General features: G+C 31.6%; 1 protein-coding gene across 3 annotated transcripts in view; it reads right to left on the bottom strand.

Annotated features, from left to right (window-relative positions):
• The window catches only part of LOC118183273 (adhesion molecule nephrin-like), a 714,613-nt gene that overhangs the window by 246,305 nt on the left and 456,169 nt on the right, over positions 1-12,139 (bottom strand). For all 3 annotated transcript variants that reach the window (XM_085818853.1, XM_085818851.1, XM_085818852.1), the window contains one exon: positions 1,602-1,805. In XM_085818853.1, the coding sequence (XP_085674979.1) occupies positions 1,602-1,805 (204 nt within the window). The remainder of the gene's footprint in view (positions 1-1,601; positions 1,806-12,139) is intronic.

The raw sequence follows: 12,139 nt of genomic DNA, 5'->3' as shown, positions 1-12,139 counted from the left end.
GAAAGTCTTATACAGATAGTAAAATAGTAGCACAAAGTACTAGCAAAACGTGAGTTTAATATACTACTTGTTTCAGACTTGATTTTTAAATCATTACTTATATTCTATACTGGAATTTTACTGCTATTTAAATTTAAATATTAACATGACAATAATTTAGTTATTATCTTTTTAATATAATTATGAAAGAAAGCATTTCCTTTTTGTGATCTTCCCCTTACACTACTCAAACGCAAACAACAGATTCTCATGCAAAAATGCACGAAATATCCCACATTTTCAGTTCTATTCCTAGGAATTACGCTTATCTTGATAAATAAAATAAGACAAACAACTGTTTCTCTGCACTCGAAGCTAAAAATTGTTCCTTAGATTCAGTCAAATTAAAAAATAATCCTCTGTTGCACAATACAGAACATAGATGTAAAATCTATGAACTACAGATCTCTTATTTTTAAACATTAAAAATATTATTAGTTGTTTTCCTCTCACATTTTATTACCTAAAAGTGTCCTGGATTAAAACCTGTTGCAGATGTATTGTGAAATTAACTATCTCGTTATCGAGCATTTAAATTTAGATAATTTGGGATCGAGCGATTAAAAGATCGATTTTATATCCTCTTCACTGAACCCAAAGCAACTGAACTGCATTTATAATAATCGTGTAGAGCAGCAGCGGTTCTCAACCTTTTGACTAAAACATACCCATCTAAACAAAATTTGAAAACCTTTAGTACCGCCACTACAATGTACTACTACCACCACCACTCTTGAAGAAAGCTCATAGATCGCATAAATTTACGACTGTTAGAGAAAAGACTCAATCAAGATATTGGGGATTTAATTTTTAAATTTAATAGTTAAAATTACTTTGCTTCTTTTGCATACAACCTATTTTCCTCTTACGTACCAGCGGTTGAGAACCTCTGGTGTAGAGTATACTTCATCCTATAATTATGAATATCTCTTTTCTACTCATTTAGAATAGTAACATATTTTCTCTTAGGTATAAGTACACAGTACGTATCATAATTACTGAAACGCATTCATTTTTCCATTCGGCTTTTAGCGCTAATACAATTTCCTCGACTCAGAGTTCTCTCGGCATTTAATAAAAGTAATATAGCAATTAAAAGAGATGGCATTTAAATAGAAAGCCCATTTCACTACAGTTATTGCATGGGCATTTCTGTTATAGGTAATTGCAATAATTATCAGAAGATCATGTTTATGCTTTAATCAATTTTTGAAATTAAAAAAGTAATGTTGTGATGTCAGATTATTGAAGTTTATTATTAGAACGCATCTATTTGATTTCAAATTCGCATCTGTAAAAAAAATGGAATATGTATTACTGCTTCATTATGTGAAAAGGAAATATATCCTGCCTTACTAAAACATGAAGTAATGTCCAACATCTTTCATTTATCTTATATAGTTTAAAAATAAGTATAAATAATGCATATACATAATAATGCTACCTTAATACACACAAATAAAATAAAAACATAAATTATTTTTCTTTAATTCATTTTAATGAAATTTTTGTTCATTAATTATCGTCTTTTACAAAATATTCCAGCCTACTCACATACTCACAGTTCATGTCTATTGTCACAGAAGCATAAACGGCCGCTGTGGCGTTGTTATTGTGGGCTTGACAGATGAGAACACTTAATAAATCTTCTCTTCTTAAACGCTCAAATATAAGTTCATTCTTCACGCTCCCAACTTCATCCATAATTATTTTACCCTGGAGAATATTATGGCCTTTCCTCCATATCACATAAGGTTTGGGGCGACCTGAAATACATCCATGCAATTGCTTTAAAATCAACCGCACTTTCTTTTTTTTTTTAGAAATTATGCTTTAAACTAATGCAAAATGATCACATAGGATTAATTAATGATAAATTTTAAAAAATAATTATTTTATATTAAACAGCATTATTCATTAATTGGTTCTTGAATTAAAATAATGCACAGTTAAGTAACTCGAAAACTCGAGTTTATATTTAATACAAAACTTCATCTTCAAGATATCTGCAAATAAAGAAAAATGTGCTTACGGCTTTTGCTATATCATTGTGATTACTGTAATTTAAATTCGTCCTTTCATACAAATTATTATTAAATAGAATCCGTTTTATATTTGAAGGCAAGGATGGGTGATATTATCGATATTTCCAAAGACCTCTTTACAGGTAACTAACGATGCTAATAATCCCCTCTTTCCATATGTATGAAAAAAGGGAAAAAAACCCTATTTCCCAGTTTCATGCTTCATATCATTCTGAAATATTAAAAACAAATATCTTTATTTGTTACATCAAAATGTTTTTTAAAACAAGATTAAAATGTGTCAGACTTATAAATACACCTATTTCGTATTTATTTCATAATACGGTAAAAATTTTATTGATATTTAAAAATTTTAGGTATTAAAAATTTTATTTAGATATTTAAAATTTAGAGGTATTTACAACATTATAACAACATTATATATAAACATATCAAAAAGCGCATTTTCGCGAAGATTTGCTGTTTTGTGACACCTTTTAGGAGCTCCTTTATTGTACATTCTTTTTAAGTTATGCGAATGTGATATAAAAAAGATAGCACATTTTCGTGAAGATCTGCTGTTTTGTGACACTTTTTAGGAGCTCCTTTATTGTACATTGTGTTTAAGTTATGCGAAAGTGATACCAATAACAGTATTCAACAGTATATAACTGTAACCATTTAATTGACGTATTAACGTTGTATAGACGTTCTTTATTAAATGTTCGTGACGCGTTATATGAAATTATCATTAACAGCGGTATTGCACGTCTAAAATGTCTAAAATTATTCGTGAATGTCTAAAATTATAGAATTGTAACATATAGACGTGGTTTAAAACGTTTAGATAGGATTTTATGTGGACGTTCTTTATAAAATCTTCTTTAGATGTTACATGGGGGTGTTATTAACAACGGTATCTGACATGCTATCGGTGTTAGAACTGTAACATATAGACGTGATTAAGCGTGGTTCAAATGAATGTTCCCAACACGTTTGAAAACTTTTAAATTGAAATTTATGTAAACGTTATGATGCTAGCTGGGAAATGTGAAGTATTAAAGATACGACAATGATTATACTTACACATAATTTAGTCTTGTATTTTTTGGTCATGGACAATAGGATATATCCGTTGTTGTTATTGTATGATATGAAAAAGAGCGGTTAATAAAATAATGATGAATTATTTAAAAGTGAGGAAAAAAATGACATAAGTGAACTTAATCTCCATATAAAAATGCGATTTCACAATATATACAGCATAATTACAAAGTAATCATTTGATGTAATCTCAAAATAATTATATATTTGAAAGCTTTTTTTCAATGCACGTCAATGTAATAATGAACTGAGAAACCGTTACTTCTTCTAGCGAAAGGATTAAGCATTGGTTTTAATTTTACAGAAACTATCACACATGTCTTTCTTTTTGAAACAACAATGACAATTGTTTCATACCATGTTCTATCAAATATTTTGATTAAATTAAATAGAATAACGCATATATTTAGTAAATAACTTGTCTGGCAGGCTGACATTGCAATATTTCTTACCATTTATTTTATCTAAATATTTGAACATTTTTTTTTCAATTGAAATTAATTTAATGAATGTGCCTATTCTATGAGTAACTGTCAACTCTTAGGATAAAAATTGTAAGTCTGAATTAACAGCTAAAAGTGAATGTTTTCAAAAATAATGTCAATATTATTCAGCCCTTTATTTAGATTACATTACTAAATTAAATTATTATAGTTATACATTTTTAATTGCTTTAAAGAAGTCTGAAAACTGAATGCTAGAGACAGTGTTAATTTATTTATTGTTTACGCATTTATCGAATCTTTATTTTGTTCTCATTTATCATCTTGACGTCTTAAAACACAATCGTCAGCAAAATTATGAAACCTTACAAAGTATTGCTCTTTCTACGAAAGCAATTGTACCAGAGGTACTAATTTTGCTGCCGAAGAATTATTCAAATATTCAAAATCGAATAAGTGAGCGTACACATGCGTGCATATGGAGATGTGTATGAAGGGGATATAAGCCCACTAGCGTGTTTCGGCAATTCATGTGCTCGTAATCAGTCACGACATTCGCCTTGCTTCTCGCAAAAGGTGGATAGATTTTATAAGATACCAGGTAAAATGAGTAGCTTCTAACGTTTAAATGATGGAATGAAATGCAGAAATGACAGTAGAGGAAGGCCAGTCAAAAGCGCAGGTGGCTACAAAATTCAGTGTAATGTCCGGTGTCATCTGCAATTTGGGGAAACGATTTCAGAACACAGTATATCCAAATCAAGATGACCTAAACAAGGTCGTCCAAGATGCACAACAGCGAATGAGGATTGTTATTTAGAACTTTCAGCACTAAAACACAGGACTGCTACGGCTTCATAGATCTCACGTGGGCTATATGCTGCCACTAGAGTCTGAGTTTCACAATCTACAGTTGTCCAAAGCTTCATGAGATTGGGCTATGTTCCACAAGACCTATCATTTGCGTCCTGCTCACTCTAGGACACAAAACAGAGCGGTTAACGTGGTGTAGACAACATCCGGCTTAGATCAGACTTTAGTGGAGCACCAGGCGTTTTACAGATGAGTCTCAGGCATTATGTTGGAAGGACACAACTCCTGCATTTGTTTAACAAAGACCTTGAGACTGTTTTGAGGTATAGAGAGATATTAAGGCCTTATGTTTAACTTTTCAGGAGTACACATTTGGTCCTGATTTCCCGTTAATGGAAGACAACGCTCGTCCAGATAGGGCTCAAATGATCGGCGATTAACCTGGAAAGGGTGTATATTCGTCGTATGGACTGGCCAGCCAGAATTTCTATCTTTAGCCGTGCAAAGCATATCTGGGACTCTCTTTGGAGGGCAGTATCATCTCCACATCCCCCTTGGAGAATCATCCTGGAGTTTACAGCTACCTTGCTATTGGAGTGAGATCGATTGGGACGCCTCAACTGCATCCTGTTTAGCATGCCTTCACGCTGCAAGACCTCTCTGGCTTTTAGAGAGGCTCATAACCCATATTAGATTCATTTTCAGTTCGATATCAGAATGTAGATTTCGTGCATGCCAGAACTATAGCCTTTAATGATAATCATGCGAACATTAAATGACTTTTCAATTATACATCTGTTTTCTGCTATAAATCTTTATTCATTAAAAATTTCATTTAAGGGAGCTCATACACCTTAAAAACCCTTAAGATGTTCGAATGTGTCACTGTTTCATAAATTGGGATTTGTGTTACCACAAATATTTTTATAATTTAATCTGTTTTGTGACAAAATGTTTTATGCGTTCACGTCATTTTTCCACATTGCGCGCACAGTTTAAAACTTTGTTGTATAATTAAATTCCATATTTAATATATACCTTTTATAAAATTTGGAAACTACTGTGAACCAAAATCCTAAGAGTTTCATGTTAAATTTTTATTCTATTTGGAGTTGAGTTTATAAAATGTATTTCATTAAAAAATGTCTTTTATCATGCGCGCAAAGTGAAAACATGATGTGAACGCATAAAAAAATTTGTCACAAAGCAGATTAACTTATAAAAATATTTGTGGCAACACAAAATTTCTGGTTACTAATTTATAAAGCAGCTATATTATGTAGTCAGCTGTACAGAGTTGGAAGTAATTGTGTAGAGACATTATGTATTTCTTTTGTAAGCAGTCAAGATGAAAAATTAGTAATCGCCTTCGCCGGTAATCAAACCACGGACCTCTGGAATACCGGCCCAGCGTGCAGAACCACTATACCACGAAGGCGAGCTAGGAAGGGGGGAGAAATACCTTATATACTCCCCCTTTTAAAATGCGACAGGTATTTTTAGGGGACCCAATCGCCAAATTCTGCGTGTGGAGAATTATCATCCAACACCCTTTTAGTTCGAGTGCCACTGTAGAGACATTAGGTATTTCTTTTGTAAGCAGGCAAGATGAAAAATTAGCAATCGCCTTCACCAGGAATCGAATCCCGGACTTCTGGAATACCAGCCCACCACGAAGGCGCGCTAGGAAGGCGGGAGAAATACTTTATAATTGCTTTGAAAATAAATAAAATATCCTAATTCTTGCAACAGTCACATATTCGAAGATCTTAAGGATTTTAAGGTGTATGAGCCCTCTTAAAATTTGTCTATTAGTTTTTCAGAAACTCCACGTAATATGCAAATTCTCTTCATTCTGCTCCTGAGTCTATAAACCCAATTTAACAATGCTTTAGCTTGTTATTATTTTTTAAACTAGGTCCGAATTTTTTTATTCTACATAAATCAAAGACATTTTTTGCGATATTTTTATTTAAGTCTTTCTGCTACATGAAAACTACGGCGAATTCTATTTTTTTATTATGTAATAATCAGAACTACCTAAAAATGGTACTTCTGAATAATTATTCATATAAATGGGTGCATTAATGATTTAAGTGATGCATTATTACTTTATCTAGTAAACGTTGCATAAATGCATTTTAGTGCGTTTCGTAGTATAGGTTTCTGTCTCGTTGCAGCACAGTCTCTGTATTGTGATACAAGACACTTCCGATAGCGAAATTGCTTTAGATAACTGTTAAATAAATGGAGAATATTTGAAGTTATCTTCCTCTCCTTGAGGCAAAATCAAGGGCGAAATTCTCCGATTAATTACCTACATACAGTAAGTTTGACAAACCCTTATACATACTCCTAGAATAATTATTTCTGATACAAGCAGGTGTTTAATTATATCTGGAAGAAATGTGTTTTTAAAATTTGGATTAAATTTTAAGAAATGCGTTGCATTTAATTACCCAAACACATTATTCCTTAAAACAATCTCTAGTTAGATTAACCCTGTACTTGAATATATAGAGTTGATGCAAAAATCGCTGATATGTTCATTGACAAAGTGTTTGACCACTTCGAAAAGCAATGTATAAGAAGCTGCGAATTTTTCAGTGACTTTAATCTACTATTGTTAACATGATATGTTTTTCCTAAAGCTGTGAGTTTAAATAATTTTGATTTTATTATGAAATACCTCTTTTCCAAATCTCAGGTGATCGTTGCCGCTAGTTGAGTTATAAGGTATTTTTCCAGCCTTCTTGGCATGTCTTCGTGTGTGGTGATCGGCACGCTGGGCGCGTATTCCGCAGTTCGATTCCTGGCGAAAGCTTTGCTAATTTTTCATTTTGCCTGCTTCCAAAAAAATCCTAATGACTCTACAAAGTTGTTATTCTAAAACTGGAACTGATATAGGAAGTTCCCTATGTGAGAAAAAATTTCTGTTACTTTTCCAAAGTTTTCAGCTAAATCATGCGGGATTTCAAAAGTAACGCATCTCTGGAGGTTCTAGAATATAATTTTCGGAAATTCTTAATGACCTGTATCTTGTTTGAATTACTCCATGAATACTATTGCGGTTTAGCGGAAATGCTATATTTCAGAAGTCAAAAATACGGAACAAGTATCGTCATAATGTCAAAGTATTACGATATTAAACATGCATTTAAGTACTTATTTAAGCATTGGTTAGGTCTTAGTAGACTCCATTATTTCATGCTTCGTTTCGATGTTAGGTGATATGCAGTAATTTCTCATGAAAAGCATAATTGTCTGAAGCGGTTGGTAGTCCAGGGACAGAGCTGTAGAAACGCTGAACACTAATATTTCCAACCTGGGTTCAAATCAAGGCGAACGGGCTGGCTGTATAAGCCTTTTTATAGTTTTCCTCATGTGTAACGTATATACAAGCCAGATTTCCTTAGAAAGTCCTCCACCAAGACATCCCTCCCATTAGGCATATAGCCCTAGTGTGCTTTGCCATAATAAATGAAACCAAATCAAACCTGAAGCATTTGGTAGCTATGTGTCAGAAAAAAGGGAAAACATTTCTTTGACTTATTAACGAAACCTGAACTCACTAGTTTTACGTCACACGCGCGAATTTAAAGATACTCTGGAACCAGAATTTTCAAGATATGGTCATATTTTTTAGTACTTGCATCTATCACAGTTTAGCGATCCACTTAGCCATTGATGGGGAAAAGGAATGTGTAGTGCAATTAAAGAAGCTGCTGGGAAAAGTTGCAACAGAATGCAACTGGGAAAAGTTGGAAGTTACAAGCATGTGCATTCCTGAAGCGGGAAGGAAATCCAAGCTGTCGTTTCTTCGAAAGGAGAAAAGAAATAAAATGTCTTGTCCCTAGAATCATTACATCTTTCATCTTTTCGAAAATAATATTAAAAAAAATCTTAAAATTTTAAGCTTAAAATTTTATATTATGCCCAAAGAGGCGTTTTTCATTTACATACACATACACGTTTCAAGAGCATTTGAGCTAATGTCCCTTTGGGCTAAAAATATTAAAAAAAAAAAAAAAAAATATATATATATATCTTTAGACATTCCGATAAGCAGTCTCGCTCCCTGGAGATAAATTTTTTAAATTCCTTACAGTGTTGCCATTGCAGACCTTTGAAATCATAGAGTTTATTAAACAAAAACTCTTTAATTCAATAAAAAATCATTAAATTTTATAAATTATGAAATAAATATTAAAAAAATATGTAATTCCATTCTTTGAAAACATTGAATATTTTTAATTGACAGATCATTAATTAAATGCATTTTTATTATTTAAGTCAATTCGATTCAAAAGTAAGAAACGAATTATCTTATGAAATGCATTTATTGCTTTTAAATATCTTAGCTTGTTAATCCAAAGATAGATTCAGTTTGAATGATAAATATCTTACAATTTGTCAAATGGCAGCAGAACTTGAACAAAAAGTGAAACAATGCATTTAAGAACATGAAACTACGAAGATAGATATTTCTGGAAAATGCTGTTATATGAAAAATAATACATACAAGGTAAATATTTCTTATTTAATAGGTAAAAAACAAAAGCAAATTTGATACAACAAAATTTTATCAGAGCACGAACGGATGAAGACGTTATGAAGTAAATGAAGTAAGAATAGAACACATTAAATAAGAGATTTTTGAAAAGTTTCCGATAGACTATAACCGATGATGGTTTTGCTTTAGGAATGTAATTATAGAGCAAAATTTCGCGCGTTAAAACGAACATTTTTTGAGGTTTGCTACTAAATCCAATAAAGGTTTGGTTCTGTTCCATTTTCCATTTTATTGTATTAAATAGTTTTAAGTGTAATATCTAAAAATAACTTCTAGAACCAAAGTAACTGCTTGAAAAATTGTAATAGATAATCTGATGATGGGAGTGAGCCCGGCAACAATTATGATGCGAGTTATAAAATAACAATAGAACAATATCAGGCTACACTATTTATTTTTAAAAGAGAAAAATAAATGAAACATAAAATAAAATTTTTACAATTTAGGGATTAGCAAATGGATGCAAAGACATAAAAGACATTACATAAAAGAGTACATAATATTTGAAACTGGCAAGTTCAATAAGAAATCTTTAAGAATTACTAACATGTTTTCCATTTACATATAAATCATCATTTGTAAATGTGATGTTGTCTGTAATATGTTAATACATGCAATTTTAAAAAAAATAAGTCGGTAGAAGGCTTCATTTTGAAAGATAAAGAGACTTTTGTGCTTTTAATAAAAGCAGTCTTTGTGTGGAATATATATATATATATAAAATATCTTGAAAATAAATATAAAAATCTCAGAATTCAGTGTTTAAAAAACTAATACGCTTTAATGTTAAAGTTCGTTCTTCCCTAATTTAACTGATCTGCATTCAAATTGAGAGATTTAGGAATTTTCGGAAAATAATATTTAACGTTAAACGAATACTCGAATTTAATAAGCGCTCGTAAAAACTATTTATTCAGAACATTAATGCTTCTAATTATAGCAAACTTGATTTCTTTTGTACGTTTTACTAGAATGAAAACATTTCCTCAATCGAAGCACGTTTTGCAGTTTCTATCAATAAAAATTGTGAATTTACGGAAGAAGTGGAGAATAAAATTTCGCTCCTTTACAAATAATAGACGGAGCAGTATTCTTATTTAAATAAAACATAATATTCTTTAATAAAATATTGGACCTAAAAAGTTAAAATATCTTGTATTTTTAAAGCTGCCAAACTTTGTTCGGACCATTGTTGATTTTGAATTATAATTCAGTTGCCTGCAGCTTTCAGCGAAAGGTTTCCTTTCTTTTCATCCCCCATGATACTTCAGTTAATCATCAGAATACGTTTTAAGCAATAACTTTAACCCCAATCACACGTCATTGAAATTTCCCTTTAATTGATCATAAGTTATTATGCTAAATATGTATCGAAATTTAATATAAAATTAGAAAACCGCTAAGATAATTATGAAATTTTCAACAAGAAATATAAGTCATTCAAGATTAAAATTCTGAAATTGGTAATATTTAAAACTTTCTGTTCAATGAAAAAAAGGAAATAAAAACAATTAAAGGGAAGGATGAAGAGGAGTAATGACAATGAGATGTGCTTATTAAATAGGATCAGAGTTTTGATGAAAGTGAAGAGGTTCGAAATTGACTCATTGAGGTTGCGTCAAAATAGTTTTGGCAGAAAGATAATTAAATCTGCATATTGAGGGGATTAATAATGAATAGCAATGCCAGTTTTATCACCTTTACGTCTTTGGAAAAGAAATTATGAATATCTCATTAAAAATTTAGGGACATACTATAAAACGCAGTAATAAAATGCACTTGAAAATTTCGGAAAATTTGTAATATGAAATAATATTTAAAGCTATATTTTCGTTCTGCATTAAAGCTATATTTCATTGTTGTTCTGCTGGAAGAGACAATTCCAAATGGGGGACCGTACCGAAGGACCTGGGTTCGAACTCCAGAGAAAGCATAGATGTCTGTGAGTGTATAATGTCCCTGCAACATAAAGTCACTCTGAATACGCAGCAAGACAAATGTCCTCTCAAGAGGTTGGTGGTTGGGGAATAGGGGTGGGAGACCTCAGATCCGCCCCCCTGGTGTGCCCTTCTTCAAAACTGGGGTGTGCAACTGAGCAAAGTCGTACTGCCTGTCACTTGCATGGTGCCTAAGGCTCTTGGCAACGACAAGTGCAATCTTGCCTCCTTGCCATGACGAAATTCCTGTTCTTGCTCTGATACCAAACAAGCGAGACAAGTTAAAACATCCTGTAATATCTTGTTATTTAATAAATAAATATAATTATTGTTGAAGTGGCAACGCCATATTTATATCAAACTGTTACTCAGCAACGAGAGATATTGTTTTAAAAAGATTGAGTATTCTGAAGATTTTACAGCTAGGAGTAGGATGAAAATTTTGCCACTTAAGAATTGTATAAAATTTGTCTATCACCGAGAACTAGAAATAAAATTTATGTTCTACTAAGAAGATTGTCTGTTTTGTAAATTACTGCAAAATACATTACAGTCTTAATAAATTGGAGGTTTCACCGAGATATTGGAAATTAGGAGTGCAATTATCAGTTTCGATGGTGCAGGTCTCCTAATCTCAGAAGTTTACTGAATTTTGTAGAACAAGCTTGCTAATAGAAATTGCCAAGTTTGTTTATTTCAAGGATAAATGGATGTAAGAAGTCTGCCGTTTTAAAGCCAGATTTGAAGCGGATCATTCAAAGTTTATCTTCTGTGCTTCTGTAACTTGCGTCCGAGCAAAAACTGTCAAAAGTAGGATATTGCTGATCTCTGAAGATAAGATTAACTATTGGTTTTCTTAAAAAAGCTTTTATTGAATTTTAATACTTTGTTTCAGAATTATAGTTTATCGTGTAAGATTTTGTTTAAAATAATTGACACTAAAAATATTCAGCTTAAATTTATAATTGATATTGGTGGTAAAGAAGTATTTTAGAATTATTATTTATGCTTTACTTTTATTTGTATTGAATTTTTATGTTAATAATTGATATGTGGAAGCCATACCGCGGTTTATAAAAAAAAAAAAAAAAAAAAAAAAAAAAACTGCTAGCTGAGTTTTTGAATTTGTTGCCAAGCAGGCGCGTGAAAATAAGTAATAACGTCAAACTGACGTAGTGTGATTTAATTATACTGCAGAATTGGCAA

This window comes from Stegodyphus dumicola, chromosome 6 (assembly GCF_044657685.1).
Source record: "Stegodyphus dumicola isolate Sdum_Otavi_A_Nest chromosome 6, ASM4465768v1".
Lineage (NCBI taxonomy): Eukaryota > Metazoa > Arthropoda > Arachnida > Araneae > Eresidae > Stegodyphus > Stegodyphus dumicola.
Note: the sequence above shows the minus strand (reverse complement) of the source record. Positions and strands in the feature narration are given on the sequence as shown.